The following is an 18,646-nucleotide window of genomic DNA, read 5'->3' on the forward strand; positions in this document are numbered from 1 at the left end:
TCCATCCATAATATTCAGTCACGGCCCAAGCCCAGCTAGCCCATAAACAACCCAATCACTTAAGGCCCAAAATTGAAAGCCCAACAGAGGGCGTACGTTGGGCGTACTCCTCTGGTACGCAGGGCGTACGCTCGTCTGTACAAAAAAATCCTTCCAAGTGCTTAATGGCTTAAGCACTTAAGCCCATATGCTAGATCCAGTGACAAAAAGGGCCTAGGACTCATTAAGTCTCAATCTTTATCCTTTTGGACGTCCATAAAGCTCTTAACTCAAGGTCTTAACCCATTAAGACCTTCCTACTTCTTACATGGGACAACCAAAGCCATTGGGACCTCATTTTTCTTACTCAAGACCTCTCCAATGGTCTGAAAGGACAGCTCATCTTAACCAAAACACATCAGCATCAAGATGGGGTTTTTGGGACAAGAAATGGTGTCAAAACTTCACCATACTTAGATCTACACAAAATAGATGTCAAGCAATAAGCTTTATACCTTTAGGAGCTCTTGAACCACCAGAAAACTTCAGATCTACACGTTGGCCTTCTTCCTATACTCACTAGATGCAACACCTTCTTCTCAAAGCACTCCAAATTCACTTCAAAAGCTCACACACTCAAGAAGTTGGCTAGGGTTTGGGGAAAACGGCTCTAAACAGTGGAGGCTAGGGTTTGGGAGGGTTATGAGCTCTTAAGGTTGTTTAAATATCCTTTATACCCGAAATATTAGGGTTTTTGGATGATAGATGTACGTTGGGCGTAATTCCAGTACGCTGGGTGTACGTTGAGGGACCCTGCGTTTCACTTACTCTATTACGCTGGGCGTAACCCAGCTTACACTGGGCGTACCTACGCGTGTCCCATACGCATGCATGGCCTTTCCTTGACAACTTTTTCCATTAAATGCCATACGTGACAATATCTTCAAAGTGTCATAACTCCTTTACTCTAAGTCCGTTTCCGATGAACTTTATATCCACGAAAAGGTGGCGAGAAGCCCTACACTTCTAGCAACACACCCCGACCCAAAACCTTCTCGAATAAAACCCATTGCTCATAAAAGACCGAAACGCCCTTACTCTTGATCTCGGAGATCCATGAATAATTACTCTTAGAACGGGACGTTACAGCAGTGATGGTCCTGAGAAATTAATTATTCTTAAAAGCCCATGACTAGCCAGAAAAAGGGTTTTATTGTTATTATGAGTTTTTATTTTTAAATAAAAAATAGATATAAGATATAATATATAATAAAATAAATTAAGTCATATGCAATTGCTCACTTTGTCTCACCTCAACGCCCCCATGTTATATAGTCAGTCACTACTATACTTATAAATTGACATCTTTGACCACGAAATAGACTATCATCGGCACACATACCTTTTAGTAAAAAGTAAATAAATATATATTTTACTATTGTTGGTTTTAAAATAAAATATTTTATGTGTATAAGGCTAAAAGGTGTAGTCCAAGTTTTACCTATGAAAAAATTGTGCTACATAGATGTGATGTTAGTTTTTGCAATCCTTATCATTTTTTGCCTATGAATATATGGTTAACATCCTTGCCTACCAACTTTTTTTAATTAAAAAAATAAAATCTATATAATGTATTTTATGTAATGCTAGTTATACAAGCTTATCATGCATGTCATCACTCTTCATTGTCGGCAAAGTGATCAGTAATAGTATGCATATGAAAATCAACGCCGACAAAAATACTAATATATGCCTACTAGGTGTAATACACAAAAAATACGTAGGGACCTAAAATGGACCAATAAGAAATGTTATTACCCTCTTAAGATTTTTATTATTTATTATTTTGAATATATATTTTTAAGATTTTTAGTATTTATTTTTATATGTGTATTTCATATAAAGTTGTTGAAATTAAAAAGAATAAAAAGTAGAAAGGTTTGGATTGGATTTTGTAACCACATCATCCAGTTAACCTCTAGCAAGGAACTATAGAGAAGAACAAATTAAGGTCGGACTGGATTTTGTAACCACATCACGGATAGATGAAAACATAGGAAAATCTAAATGAAGCCAATGCCCAACCCGACTCCAAACCTGATCAGCAACCGAAAACTACAGCAACAAATGCTTCACACTTTCTTGAGAATTATGACACACAAGACACAATAAGAAATCTATCACCACCCCCTCTTTCCACCAGTTTAGCTCTTACCGGAATGCAATCCAAAAGCACACACCATAAAAAAATGTTAATTTTAATAGGGACAAAACGGTTCCACCTAATATGCATACTACCCATAGGAAGTGTCATATCATTAACCAAATTCCGTGTTGATTTAACAGTAAAGATACCCGACGATTCAAGCTCCCAAGACCACTTATCCGACATTTCCCTTATGCGAATAGGATTTAATATCTCCACAAGATAATCAAATTGGGTCGATTCAGCCCCTCCTCTAATCCCCCGACGCCAATGAAAATTCCACCCCCCTGAATCCTATTATTCACTTAATCGAGCATCTTGATTAAAGGCCAAAACAAAGAGCCTCCCGAACCGCTCCCTAAGAGAAATATCCAAGCACCAAACATCATTCTAGAACCTCGTTTGAGTCCCATCCCCCACCACTCTATACATGGAATTAGAAGGAATACAACCATTCTCATGGAGATAATTAATGGATCCTACAATCTTTTGCCAAACACCCCCTCCAGTTCCTATTCTTGAATCGTCCGAAAACCACCACCTTCCCCATGACAAAATTTGACAATTTTAACCCAAAGAGTTCCCTTGTCATTAAGAAACCGCCACTTCCATTTATAAAGAAGACCGAGGTTAAAAGAATCCAAACTACCAAGACCTATAAATTTCTTATTTAAAAAGTAAAAATTTACTATAGGGGTTTATAGTTTCATACGAGGATAATGACTTAGGAGGGTAATAACGTTTCCTGTTTGTTCATATTAGGTCCCTAACGTATTTTTTGTATATATTACATCATTAAGGTTGTTATAACTGTTTAGAAATAATCCATTTTACCGGTTTCTTCCTGTTAAAATGACTATTTGTAAATGGTTATAATAACTTTAATGGTGTAATACGCACAAACAATACATTAGGGACCTAAAATGGACAAACAGAAAACGTTGTTACCCTCCTAAGTCATTATCCCAAAAATAAAATCTATATAATGTATTTTATGTAATGCTAGTCATACAAGCTTATCATGCACGTCATCCCTCTTCATTGTCGGCAAAGTGATCAGTAATAGTATCAATGAAAATCACACCGTCGACAAAAATACCAATGTGCAGTGTTTACGTCGATAACATTGTCCACATAGATTTGCCGCGGGTAAAAATTGTGCCATACCGTATAGCATAATGTATGTAAAATTGTATGTAAAATTTTATGTTTTTTTTTTTGGAAAGGGAACTTCCCTAACGAGGGTTTTCGGGCCAGCTTTCGCGCACCGACTAATCTCCTGCTGCAAACATGAGGTTTTGTCTCATGTCCTGGAGTCATTGCAGACGAACCTCCATGGCCACGAAAACTTAGTAATGTCAGGATTTAAACATTGGTCAATAGTTTATTGAAATGAATAAAGGATTTAGAGAAGCAACAAGAGAACGCCGAATTAATGGAGCGATTAGCGGAAAGAATATGCACACTTTAGCCACAACGTCCACGTGTCAATTGAGAATATTTGTTATTATTTCTTTATCATCTAATAATAAAAATCCAAAAATGCCGTTATGATAAAGAATGGGTATAAACCAGTAAACCACCATCCCTTTTCACTTTTTCTCATATATATTATTTGATTAGGGTAATATATGAGAAAAACTAATCATAGATTGTACACTTTTAGAGAAGATATAAAATTAGTTATAAAACCTTTAAAAAATATCATCAAACATTTAGCTTGGTACCCTTTAAAAAGGATAAACTTTGGTGGTTACTTATAAAAGTAAAAGAGAATTAGAAAAAATATTTGAAACTCGTGACCCATATAATAATGATGTTGAAACGTATAAGTTGTTAGATATTGTTTAATCTTCAAAGCCAAAGTATTTTTAATTGAAAATTTAAAATTTGGTAAAGAATACCTACAAAACCATATACATTCAAGTTTATAAACTTACTAGAATATGATTTTTCTATTAACGTGGGATTTATTTCCACACCCATTTCTATTGTTAACTTTTATTTTCAAATATCCAACTTTGAGTATGGATATTTCATTCAAATATACTTAATTTTGGAAATACGATATATCGTTTTGAAGCTCTCACGGAGTAGAACATAAACTCACTTAGAATTAATTATATATAAAACATATGTATATATTTGTATATGTCCAAACTTAGTAAAAATATAAATATTTTTACTAAAATTTCCAACACTACTTAACGGCTTTCCATAGACGGAAGTTAAAAAGAGGAACCATATCCATAAAAAGCTTCGGTGTTTTACTATCGATGAAAACTGAAAAGATTTTTAACATTATCCCTAATTTTATGCAAACAACAATGACCAAATTTATAGTTTAGTGATTTACTTTATATTGTGAGATGTTTGTTATTCATATAAGGACTAATCAAATATGATTTGACTAAAAAAAGGTTGGCTAAAAAAACATTTCATATTACAATATAGACACCCTAATTAATTTTTTAAATATTTTTATTAACTGAAATTACATTGTTTTCCAAATGCCTTGATTTTATGCAAAGAAAAATGTATGATGTAAAGTTTCCGTTTGGCAATTATGGAGTTATGTTGCACTCGAGATCACCCAAACTAATGTTTTTAGGATTCACCAAAGCGATTCTCGAGAAAAAATTTAAACAAAATTCTGGTCAATGTATTGTCTTTTTAGAATACTTACTACTTATCTGTAAATAAGATGTTAAATTTTTAATTCCAAAAATTTACTTAATTTATTAAAAGATCAATTATTTGAAAATAAAATTGGTCTCAAATAATAGGAACACTAAATACTTGAAGTTGATTATAAAAACATGTACATGTTAAATTTAATAGAAAACCCAAAATATGTGTAGATGGAGCGACAAGAAATACAAAATATCTTCTTTGATATTTGATCTGGGTGATGTTTGCCTTGCAGATTCTGTACTACTGAAATTCAATCACTTGTATCACGTGTAGGTTGCAAATGAGTATGAAGTTGACTTCTGTTGAAAATCACAAAATCCTTTGACTAAAGGATTTCAACATTCCATCCTACAACCCAAAAAATTCTGCATACCATTCCTAAGTGAGTTTAACCCATTTAAAGTGTTTTCAAATCATAAAACAATTAAAAAAAAAAAAAGGAACAATTTGAATAATTAATGGTCTCGGGCTATCGGCAAATCAAAATTTTTAACGATTTAAGATTAATTTAATATATTATTGGAAAATATAAAATCTAAAAGTATAAAGGTGGTTGCTGGTTTCCTAAAACGTGTTGATCTAGAATTTCTTTATTGTCGTTAAGATGGAAACTGCATCGGCTATTTTCCTCTCGTGGGAAATGATCTACTTATACTAAATGTAGATATCTATATTCAAATTTAAATTTAATATATATTAGTTATGTATCTGTCATGCAACGAGTAATAAATTTTGCTAGTAAAAATTTAAGTCTATATAGTGATGATGATGGGTCGAAAAATTCATTACTCTATCGAAGTTATTGTTAAACCTTTGTTTATCGATTTTTATTTCGGTTTTCTATTCATCTAAAGGTTGATTTTTTTTTTTTTTTTTTTTAATTTTTTTTTAATTTCTTTTTGTAAATTAGTTGCTCTTGAGAGATATTAATAATCAAGTGTGAAACAGAATCTTAGTAAATGCTTGACCTTTTATAATTTACTTCCACACCTAATAAAAAAAAAAAACATGTATTTTTTATATGGTGGTTATTAAAGTAAAAGAAAAAACAAAATTTACTTGTTACTAATATAGCCTAGCCTCTGTTCTTCTTTAGACCCTTTTTTCACTCCGATAGTATCCTAGATTGCATCAATGCAGAGGAAATGAATGCATTTGTATACTATATAAATTCAATCTGAAGTTAGGTGAACTAGATCTTACGGAGCCTGCTCATGTATGACATGATTCCTATCTGATCATAGAAAAGATTCTCTTTAAGCGAACCAGCCTATCCTCTGTATGGGCTTACATGATGGTTGGAACAAAGACACATTTGGTTGTGAATTAAATGTGGCAGATAATCAGAGACACAAAAAGTAGAAGGATATTTAATTTCTCTTAATTATAATCGTAGTTTATGAGACAAAAAGAGTATCGTATGGAGTATATGATGTTTTTTTCTAAAAAAATTATAATTGTAGGTTGAGTTTAGATCAAAGGCTCCCAAGTGTTAGTATTTTATATTTTGTTCTTATCTGAACCTATGTCATTGTTTGCAATATAAATAAGTTGAAAAAGCTCTTAGGCCTTGTTTGTTTATCTTTTTTTTTTCTCTTAATTGGAAAATTAAGAGGCAATATCTTAATTTTTATGATCTAGACGGTTTGGTAGTATCTCAATTTATACCAAACATTTAGACACAATTAAATGCTTCAGCTTATGTCACAAAGTTTTGTAACAAAAAGAAATTATAAAGTATTTTAAGTTAACAAATAATAGGAAAGAATGAAATTAAAATCCTCCATCAACGGTAATGGAACGTTGTAATCTCTCTCGTTTGAGAAACCTTTAATTCCAATTTCCTTCCTTTTTCAACCAAACAAAAAGAAATTGAATTCAAATCAAACAATTCTACGTGACCCTATTAACCTATTTGTTGAATATCAATCCATCATATTTTCACAAAGCAAATGCCCCTTATTTATTCTTTTTCAACTTGCATACAATAAGATTCAGAAAAAAAAAATGGCATACAAAGCCTTTAAGGTTCATAGACTACTTTTATACATTATATCCCATAAATCAAACAATCCACCATACCTATTTGTCAATTGATAGTATGTCGTGATGATATGATGTTAGAACCACTTTGGAGATAATAGGATCTCTAAGAAGGGAATCATGTTCATTTGACCCTTAGTGAATATTATATGAATCATTATTTAAAAGCCCTTTAGGATCTTTGCGCTTTTAGCACATGGAAAAGGAAAACGTCAATGACTAATTATAATATATTTCTCCTTTACCTTAAAAGCATACCCTCTTACCTTTTCCTTTCCCTTTTTTTTCTTATAAATAAAAGAATGTCTTATTAAATTATGAACATTATGGTTTTTGAGATCTATATATACACAAAAAAAATGGGCCTAAACATGTGAAACCCAAGAAACGCAAAACGACCCAAAGGTATGCCAAGCTACCAGAGACGAGATCAAGAAATAATCAAACTCCACGATTCAACATAATTTCATATTTTAAGCTTACGTCTTATTGAAAATAGGCCTATTAAATGGCTGTATTTCTTTGTCTTGCGATGCCTTTCATATTCAATGGTGCATTCAAAACAACTATTTAGAAAATTTTGCGTAGTAAATAGCTCATAGCTTGTATCAAAAGATTTTGACCATTGTGGATAGGTTTCTTTCGTCATAAGAACATCTTGTTATCGTTTAATAACTCTAAAGAAGCAAGTTGTAACATGAAGGAATTTGAATCCTAAATACATTTTTTAATGCTAATGACATGTTATAAACAAGGGTTCAAATATACGGTATTTTTAAAAAACAAAGAATTTAGAAGAAGAAAAAAAAATGGGATCCACTTATGTTTGATGATTTGAGAACCAACCACTATGACTAATCAATACAGCAACATCAACAACCCTTACACTATATGAATCTAAGTCAATATAATTGACAATCTTGCAAGATAACATTTGCAACAAGGCTTATAATATTGTTGCTGATTGTGTAGAAGAAAGAGACATTTGTATTCCGTGCAGATTGAGTTACATTTTTAATTTGAAACCGAATAAAGTGTTAAAAGTCAAAACAAAATAGTGAAAATCAAAAAATGGAATCTGTCAAATTTGAATCTTGGAAATATTAGGTTCAAATCTGTAAATACAAAGTTGACTATTTCATAAAGGAGAAAATCTACTGATTACATTAAGTAATAGGATTCTTCATAGTCTAAAATATCTTCATGTAAACACTTTGAAACTCTTGTAAATTAGCAATTAAGGGATAAAAGTTTTCCTTTAGCAAATATAAAAGGTTTGAATGTTATACATATCAAGCATAATGTAGCAAAGAGCCTAGAGATATTCAGCTAATCCTCAATATTGAAAATTTAGTTTATATAATCTTTTGATGCAATAAACTCGGGACCTAATTTTATCCAAGAAAGTTCATGATCACCAAATGCAACACCAAATTGCACAAAACAAAATCTGCAAAAGCACGCTCAGGAGGTAGATCCTGCAACAAATTGATAAGTAAATATCAAATGCCCTCCTCAGTTTAATTACATGATTTCAATCAAAATGTTTAGAAATACAGAGCCAAAGAGGAACAAGAAACGTACCTTAAATTCCTTGTTTTCTTTGTTTACTTGGATCCGAAGACAAACTGTTGTAATCAAAAGGATAAAGAAATTATTTTTTTCCAAACATGGAAAAACCCTAATTGAAATGAAATGTATTCAAGCATAAAGTTGAATATAATTATAAGATTACCTGCAAGAACAGCTGTTCCTACACAAGAGAGTACACCTGAGAGAAAGGAGTTGAATGGAAAGGAGCCAACAATGGCCATATAACCCACCTGATAATAAAAGCAAAACCATAAGTATCTATCATCTATAGTCCAACTACTTCATTTCTATGTCGACTCCAAACATAAGGAACTAATCTGCTTTCAATTACTGTTCACATTTCACCAATCTGCCCAATTTTGATGTTACATCGAAGAGTCTTGGATTGTAAATTACAGGAGGTAAATCAAATAGGACAACTAGTTAACATCCAACACAACTGCGAACCAAAAATTAAAGTTCTTAATATCAACCATTCAAAATAGAAAAGAGACTCGAAGTGAAACGAAATTGGTCTAAAATCCCACTAAAGAACACTAACTGGATCAATCAAACTGCGAAAGGCGACATCAATTTCACATCACAATGAGCTACGACTATTAATTTAAACAGAACGTTGAAAATGCAAAGAACGGTTCAGGAATCACGAACAGAGTGTGTACCAAAACACACGGCATACCTGAATCAGAGCGGTGAAGACGGCGAACACCACGTATAGATCTATGATCTGGATTTAGATTAGATCGTTAGGGCACAGACACAACCGAAAACAGTAACACAGGCGAATTTGATTAGATGGATCAGGAAAAGGAGAACCTTGAGATTAGTTGGAGTAGCGGAATAAGCAGAATGCAGAGAGCGGAAAAGAGCTTGAGCATCATCTTTCGTCGTCGCCGTCGACTTTCCCATCTTCGTTACTTTGCTGTTTAACAGTTTCAGTGTATTCTTTCTCCCCTTACAATGCAAATGGATGGTGAAATTCAGAAACCCTTAAAAGGTAGGTAACATACACACCACTTCTTAATTATTATTAATGAAATATTGACAGGTTAGACATTGAGGCCCATTAGCTCAGTTGGTTAGAGCGTCGTGCTAATAACGCGAAGGTCGCAGGTTCGAAACCTGCATGGGCCATAATTTTAACTTTTGAGGTTTTTGTACCACTTCTTTTATTTTACAACTTTTACTTGCATTTGACGTTACATCTTTGTCACCCATGGCTGATCTTTTTTTCTTTTTTCTTTTTTCTTTTTTTTTTTAATTTAAGTCATATTTCATAAAAGTTATTAAACTTATATGAAAACTCCATTTTGACATTATTTTATTTTTTTGCCTCAATTGAGACACTCTCTTTTCTAATTTGTTTCAGTATTGATCATTTACCTAATTGCCAACTAACATACTACTCTTTATTGACATCATATTTTAGGTGTTAAAATAATGAAAATTCCAACTAATAAATATTATCATTGATCTAGGATGTCCGTGTTAGTATATTTATTTGAAACACCGTCACGTATATTATATTAATATCATAATAGTCATTAAAAAAACGTGTATATATATATATATATATATATATATATATATATATATATATATATATAGAGAGAGAGAGAGAGAGAGAGAGAGAGATAGAGATGATTCTTTCAAATTACCAACATTTAAATTGAACTTCCCATACAAACCTATAAGAAATATAATTCTCAAATTTATTTATTAACTTAAACTATAACTCTTATATAGTAATTATGATTAATTAAACCTAAGAAAATGTAGATTGGACAAGATTGTGAAACAGAAAGGAGAATTATGATTAATTAAACCTAAGAAAGTGTAGATTGGACAAGATTGTGAAATAGAAAGGAGGAAAGAAGACTACACATATATTTCTACATATGGTTATATTTATGTCCATGCCTCCTAAAAGGGTCAAAATTGTATGTAATTTCGCTCCTCTACGAGAACCATATACATTAACTTTCTGTTGTTTTTTAACTGTAGGATCATATATATATATATATATATATATATATATATATATATATATATATATATATATATATATATATATATATATATATAACCATGGGAGGTGGGATTTTCATTCTAGACCTATGATAATGTCTACAAATGTTGGAATTTTCATCATACTTATGATAATACGAAATTACACAAAAGACACTATATTTTGGATAAACAGTCATAAAACTCACAAGATTTTAGTTTTTTTTTTTTTTTTAATTTTGATGCCTAGAATGTGATGTTACCAAAGAATGTCATGTCATATGTTATGTCATCAAATATTGTCACGTCAGTTGGCAATTGTGTAAACGGTCAACATTGAAATAAATTAGAAAACAAAATACCTGAATCGAGACAATAAACAATGTGATGTCAAAATCGATTTTTCGTATAAACTTAATGACTTTTGTGAATTTTCCCTTCTTTGTATATTTGTATCGCCTAATATGCTAATTGGCATCTTCTTATTTTTTGGCATCATTTAATATCAATAGAAAATTAATATTACGATAGAATGAAATAATTATGTTTGATTGGCATGAAATAATATCATCATTATCATTATCATTATTATTATATTATATATACTTATAAAGGAAGCATTTTTCCTTTCATCACATTTATTTGAAACTCCCATGTATTTTTCCTTTCACCACATTTATTTGAAACTTTCATGACTTTTCAATTTCTTTCTAATAATAATTATAATTTGGTTAATTAGGTTAAATAAATATCAAACTTATAGTGTAATCATATATAAACTAAATCTCAATATTAAAATAATATCTTTACTTTTACTTATAAAGTTATGTTTTTTAATTTATACTTAATTTATTAGTTTTAATATATTGTTGGATGTAAACCATTATCATTTTAAAGATACAATTTTGGAACAATTTATATAAAATACTTAAATTATTAATTTAACTATAACATTACAAGGTCAACTTAAATATAAATTTTAGTTTAACTAAAACAACTCAAAGAATATTTTGTAATAGTTAAAAGTGATAAATTGTAGTGTCTTTCTAATAATGATTATAAGTTGGTTAATAAAGTTAAATAAATATCCAACCTAAAGTATAATCATAAATGAACTAAATTTCAATTTTAAAATAATAACTTTATTTCTACTTATAAAATTATATCTTTAACTTTTAACATATTATACTTAATTATTAGATTTAATATGTTGTTATATGTAAACCAGTATCGGTTTAAAGCTAAAACTTTTGAACAGTTTGGACAAAATTTATAATAGATGTATATATATATATATATATATATATATATATATATATATATATATATATATATATATATTATCATATAATTCAAAATAATCAATATATTACATCAATTTAGTATACAAATTATTATATCAAATTTAACAACAACGCTATTGTTATATTTAAAAAAATATATTTATAAAGATTTCAACTATATATGTATTTATACGCATTACAATGTCAACTTAAACATAAATTTCAGTTCCACTTAAAAAACCAAAAAATATATTTTTTAATAGTTAAAAGTGATAAATTATAGTGATAAATGCAAAAACTAAATTGTAATCTCAATTTAACTAAAATATTTCATAAAGATATTTTTATAATCTTTAAAAGTTTCCAAATAAGTAGCTTAAAATAACTTAAAAAAACAATAGTTAAAAATAATTCTATATAAATGATTATATTCTTATCTTCTTATAAAGTTATATCTTTAACTTTTAACATATTATATTTATTTATTAGATTTAATATGTTGTTATATATAAACCATTATCAGTTTAAAGCTAAAACTTTTGAACAGTTTGGACAAAATTTATAATAGATGTATATATATTATCATATAATTCAAAATAATCAATATATTACATCAATTTAGTATACGAATTATTATATCAAATTTAACAACAACGTTATTGTTATATTTAAAAAAAATGTAAAGACCTCAACTATATATGTATTTCTACGCATTACAATGTCAACTTAAACATAAATTTCAGTTCCAATTAAAAAACCAAAAAATATTTTGTTAATAGTTAAAAGTGATAAATTATAGTGATAAATGCAAAAACTAAATTATAATCTCAATTTAACTAAAATATTTCCTAAAGATATATTTTTATAATCTTTAAAAGTTTCCAAATAAGTAGCTTAAAATAACTTAAAAAAAAACAATAGTTAAAAATAACTCTATATAAATGATTGTATTGTTATCTTTAAAATAAAAAAATAATGTTTGATGTTTTAAATAATTATAATGATAGAAATTAAAACATTAAGCAAATAAATTTTAAAAAATGAATTAACGATAACAACAACTACAAATAACATTAAACCATATATTATATTTAATTTTATTCATGTGTAACTCTGTAACAACGTAAATTTTCAAAACAAAATTTTTCATTTCTTAAAAACATGTTTTCATCCAAAACAAGCCATAAAGATCCAATGTATCATATCATAATACAAATCATATAATCCCAAGATCATAAATCCTCCATCAGTGTGTACAGATCACGCCGACGCCTTCCCACAGTCCTCGCTAGTACCTGAAACACATAACACAACAACTGTAAGCATAAATGCTTAGTGAGTTCCCCAAAATACTACTTACGCACATACGCCTTTCCAGGCCCTGACCTTCCGGTCCATGTGTCTCAGGGGACTTCGGTCCCGACTCAGTAAACCTTCCGGTCCTACCTTACGGTCCTCATCACAATGCCTTCCGACCCATAACATATATGCCTTCTGGCCCATAACATAATGCCTTCCAGCCCATATCAAACATAGCATACATAGCACATATAAACGATTAACTTATCATATACGATGCATACAACCCATAACATATCCGACCTTCCGGTCACACAATAAAACCCTTCCGGGTACAGTATAGTGAGAAAACTCACTTCGTGGAAAGTCTAGAATCTCACGTGCTCGCTATCTCCGAATCCCAAACGAAGACTCAACCTCGCCTAATCATAACGAATATCATTTTAATTAGTATAGACTTCCACCACTAGACTTTACCCCTTATTAACATTCCTCATAGGGGTAAAAGACCATTTTACCCTCCCTTGACTCAAAGTCCACAAGTTGACCCAAACCCTAAAAGTCAGCAAAAGTCAACATCTTCAGTACGCAGGGCGTACAGACTGATGTATGCGGGGCGTACATCGCCAACTCAATAATCGGGGTCTCTACCCAGTACGCTGCGCGTACTAGGAGTTACGCCCAGTGTAATAGTCAGATCTAGACACACTTCATTTATGGTCTTAATCGGTTAAGCCATTACTTCAACTTCTAGATCCGGCCTTATTTAAGCATCCTTACTCATAAAGTCGGAACCTTTATGTAACGCCCCATTCCTGGTATGTTGCTTTCGTGGCATTTATTTAGAAGTTTTCAAGAGGGACTCGACGAGTCTATGGCCCGACTCGTCGAGTAGGGACGAGATTTCGAGCACGTGTTAGTCGGCGACTCGGCGAGTCTGCCTGCCAGGTAGAAACCCTAAATCCCCGGGTTTGCACCCTATTTAAACCACCTTATGAGCCCCAAACTCGTTCCCTTCACCCTCAGAGCATCATTTAGCAAACCCTAATCATTCCCTTGAGTAATTGAGCATTTCTTGTGTGAATCTTGAAGTTTTGAAGAGAAGAAGGAGGCTAGATCCAAAGGAGAAGAAGAAGATCCAAGGTCTTGCACCCATTTCAGAGTTTATTGAGGTATCAGCCGATTCCCTTCTGTTTCTATGATTTATTTCTCTTTCACAAGCATATTTAGCCTCTTTTAGCCATTTCTTAGCTTGTTCTTGGTAGAGAGATCACATTAGATTGATTAGCCTTCGGATCTAGCCATGCTTCAGTTCCAAAATCGTAGATCTATCACCTTTATAGAGCCATTTTGCATGATAGCCCTAGATCTACTCTTCTAAGTGCCTTTTTAGCCTTTATATCCTTTTTCATGCGTATGTGCACGTAAAGTTGGAAACTTTACGTGGTAAATCAGCCTTAGAAACTCAGATTTATAAATTGTATGCGGTGATTTTGAGCAGGATCGAGTTTTTAGTATCTGCATGCATGTGACTCGGCGAGTCGTTCTTCGGACTCGGCGAGTCAGGCCGCGAGTCCCCGATCTTTACCCCTTTGAGTGATTCCGAGTGGGGACCAGTGAGCAGTAGGATGGACTCAATGAGTCGGAGGTTAGACTCAGTAATGGAGGGACTCGACGAGTTGTTTATACAACTCGGCGAGTCCAAGACAATCTTCTTAGCTCGAAGAACAACTCGTCGAGTTGTTCATATGACTCGGCGAGTCGGATGCAGATTGCCTGAGCTTTTGAATCAAGAGGGTACTCTTCGAGTCGATGCCATACTCGACGAGTAGCCACGAGTAGGGTTGAGAAGTGAGACTAGGGACTCGGCGAGTTGGCGGCCCAACTCGGCGAGTCAGATCAACTGTAGGTTGACTTTGACCGGGAGAGTTGACTTTTACCAGGGGTAAAAGAGTCATTTACCCAATGCAGTGATTAGCATCTGATTGAGTGTGTTTATGGATTTGTAGTCGGGGAGATACCGGAGCTGCAGCAGTTAGCTTCCAGGGCCATACACACAGCAGCCGGTTCACGAGGTGAGTTTCCTTCCATTAGGAACGGGTCTAAGGCCACAACGCCGGCCCGTTCAGTCAGCAGTAGTTTATGGACTTCGGTCCAATGCAGTAGTTAGTATGTTTGACGCCTCCGTGGCTCAGACAGGATTTATGTGTTTATGCTAGTTGATACGTTATGCTATGTTGTGTTCAGTTAGTCCGGACTTCGGTCCGATGCAGGGGACGGGGTCCCAGTCAGTTTTGGAATTCGGTCCGATGTAGGGGACGGGGTCCCAGTCAGTTTCGGATTTCGGTTCGATGTAGGGGACGGGGTCCTAGTCAGTTTTCGGACTTCGGTCCGATGCAGGGGACGGGGTCCCAGATAGTTAGTCCGGACTTCGGTCCGATGCAGGGGACGGGGTCTCAGTCAGTGGGCAAGGCCCAGTATGTGCTTTATATGGATTATATGGTATGTGGTAGTTTGGGGGAGCTCATTAAGCTTCGTGCTTACAGTTTCAGTTTTGGTTTCAGGTACTTCCGCAAGCAAAGGGAAGAGCTCGGGATGATGGCATCGCACACACCACAACTTTAGTTTTTGTCCTGGGAGTTGATTCAGTTTCTTGATATGTTGGATACAGTTGTGATACAGTTCTTCTCACAGTATTTTATTATGGTTTTCGAAACACGCAATGTATGGTTTTATTATGCGATACTCAGTTTCATGGTTTTTGTTATAATAAAAATTGAAATTTTTGGGTCGTATTTTTGGGTTGTTTCACTTTAAGCCTTGGCATGGCTGTAAAGGCTCTTACACTCCTTAACACCTTTCCATTTCAACTCAAGGATCTAGATCTCATGCATGGCTAATCATTCACGTCCAAGATTACATTTTTTATGGATCTACAACTCAAATGGACCAGAAATATGATGGATCTAAGCTAATGGTGACCACTTGCTCATAAAGTCTCCACCTTTGGGACCAAAACCCTAGAAAATGGTCCATAAAGCATACCACAAGATCTACAAGTCAAGATCCGAACTTTTTACCTTAGAAAGAAGCTCCAACCTTTGCTAAGCCCGGATCTACACTTGAACACCAACTCCTAGCCTTCACAATGGACTCTTATTCTCCTTTGCTACCTTGAAATGACACCACTAAGCTTAGAACACTCACAAAAGGGCTAGGAACGAAGGAACACTCTTTTAGGGTTTCTTTCTGAGGGATGGTAGCTGAGGAGCCAAGCCATCTCATTCCTTTTATAGCCAACAACTCAAATTAGGGTTTTGGGTCTGGAGCGATTACGCCTGGCGTAACCTTGGGTACGCCCAGCGTACCCGACGATGACGTGTTTAAATGAGGCGCGCGAGTACGCGTAGCGTACTCCTTGTACTCCCAGCGTACTCGCCCAACACAAAGGCCCAAAATGACAAATAAATAAAGATGAAGGGCTAATCGGTTGTACCTGAATTTCTCCCCTGCTATAACCAGACTTCATCCCCGAAGTCTTATACCGAAAACAATTTTTGGATGCTGCCCCCGCATCTCCGACTCAGACTCCCACGTCAGCTCGGACCCCTTCCGATGCTGCCACTGCACTTGCACCAAGGGCACTTCCTTGTTCCTCAGAACCTTAACATTTCGATCCCTAATTGCCACTGGTCTCTCAACATAGTTCAGACCCGCATCCACCTGAATATCCTCTAATGGAACCACAGCCGACTCGTCGGCAATACACTTCCTCAACTGCGACACATGAAAGGTGTCGTGAATCTGACCCAGCTCTGCAGGTAGATCCAATCGGTAGGCTACCCTGCCTACTCTCGCAATTACCCTGAAAGGTCCAATGTATCGAGGTCCCAATTTGCCCCTCTTCCTGAATCGAATCACTCCTTTCCAAGGAGAGACCTTTACGAGTACAAGGTCACCAACCTGAAACTCGAGCTCGGACCGACGCCTGTCCGCATAACTCTTCAGGCAACTCTGAGCAGTCAACAATCTCTGCTTGACCTGATGTATCTACTCTGTCGTCTGAAGCACAATCTCCGTACTACCCATTACCCGATGCCCCACCTCTCCCCAGCAGATGGGGGTCTGACACCTCCTCCCATACAACAGCTCAAAGGGTGGCATACCAATGCTCGAATGATGGCTGTTGTTGTACGAAAACTCTGCCAAGGGTAAATAGGTGTCCCAACTCCCTCCAAAATCCAAAACACACGCTCGGAGCATATCCTCGAGCGTCTGAATCGTCCGCTCACTCTGCCCGTCCGTCTGTGGGTGGTATGCGGTACTGAAATGCAGTCTTGTACCCAACTCCTCGTGAAACTTCTTCCAAAATCTGGAAGTGAATCGCACGTCTCGATCTGAAACAATCAACATCGGAACCCCATGCCGCGATACCACCTCTCTCACATACAACTATGCCAACCTCTCAGCAGAAGAGCTCTTATTGATAGCAAGAAAATGAGCGCTCTTCATCAACCTGTCCATAATCACCCAAATTGCATCGACTCCTCTCGCAGTCCTTGGCAATTTGGTGATAAAATCCATGGTAATCTGTTCCCACTTCCACTCGGGAATCTCAGCGGTTGCAGCTTACCATGCGGACGCTGGTGCTCGGCCTTAACTTGGCGACAAGTTAGGCACCTCTTGACAAACCATGCAACATCCCTCTTCATACAGGGCCACCAATACTCCTTCTTTAGGTCCAAATACATCTTAGTAGCACCAGGATGGATCGAGAACTTCGATCGATGTGCCTCCTCCATCAAAATGGTACGCGTCCCGCCCACAAATGGTACCGAAATCCGACCCTGAAATGTCATAAGTCCCCGACTATCGGTAACGAACTCCGACACTTGCCCAACAACCCGCTCCCGCTTTCGGTTCTCTGGTCTCGCAGCCTCAACCTGGGCCCCTCGGATGGTGTCCAATACCGGAGTCATCACCGTCAACCTCATAAAAATGTCTCGGATCGGGGCGCTCTCCGACCTACGGCTCAAAGCATCGGCTACGACATTAGCCTTGCCCGGGTGGTACAGGATCTCGCAATCATAATCCTTCACCACATCCAACCATCTCCTTTGGCGCATATTCAGGTTTGGCTGATCCATCAAGTACTTCAGACTCTTGTGGTCCGTGTATATGGTACACCGAACCCCATATAGATAGTGCCGCCAGATCTTGAGGGCAAACACCACAGCCCCCAACTCCAAATCGTGGGTGGGATATCTCGACTCATGAGGCTTCAGCTGCCTCGATGCATACGCTATAACGTGCCCCCTCTGCATAAGCACTGCCCCTAACCCATATATAGATGCATCACAATATACCACAAAATCCTCCATCCCTTCCGGGGGTGCGAGCACCGGGGCCTCGCACAACTTCTGACGAAGGGTCTCAAATGAGGACTGCTGCTCCGGACCCCAAGAAAATGCAACACCCTTCCGGGTCATCTTGGTAAGTGGCACGACGATATTGGAGAAATCCCTAATAAACCTCCGATAAT

The 18,646-nt window shown here is 35.0% G+C and overlaps 1 protein-coding gene and 1 non-coding gene across 2 annotated transcripts; one reads left to right on the forward strand and one right to left on the reverse strand.

The window, feature by feature from the left end:
- Window positions 1–8,159: 8,159 nt before the first annotated feature.
- Window positions 8,160–9,489, reverse strand: LOC111884190 (dolichyl-diphosphooligosaccharide--protein glycosyltransferase subunit DAD1). Its single transcript, XM_023880510.3, has 5 exons — window positions 9,332–9,489; window positions 9,195–9,242; window positions 8,658–8,745; window positions 8,507–8,550; window positions 8,160–8,400 (listed from the first exon to the last, which is right to left on the reverse strand). Exons 1-5 carry the CDS (start codon window positions 9,422–9,424, stop codon window positions 8,317–8,319), a joined length of 357 nt encoding a protein of 118 aa, XP_023736278.1. The 5' UTR covers window positions 9,425–9,489; the 3' UTR covers window positions 8,160–8,316.
- An 86-nt stretch (window positions 9,490–9,575) lies between these two features.
- Window positions 9,576–9,649, forward strand: TRNAI-AAU (transfer RNA isoleucine (anticodon AAU)). Its single transcript has one exon. It is a non-coding gene; the product is annotated as a tRNA-Ile (tRNA).
- Window positions 9,650–18,646: the final 8,997 nt, after the last annotated feature.

Source organism: Lactuca sativa, chromosome 3, assembly GCF_002870075.4.
Source record: "Lactuca sativa cultivar Salinas chromosome 3, Lsat_Salinas_v11, whole genome shotgun sequence".
Taxonomy (NCBI): Eukaryota; Viridiplantae; Streptophyta; class Magnoliopsida; order Asterales; family Asteraceae; genus Lactuca; species Lactuca sativa.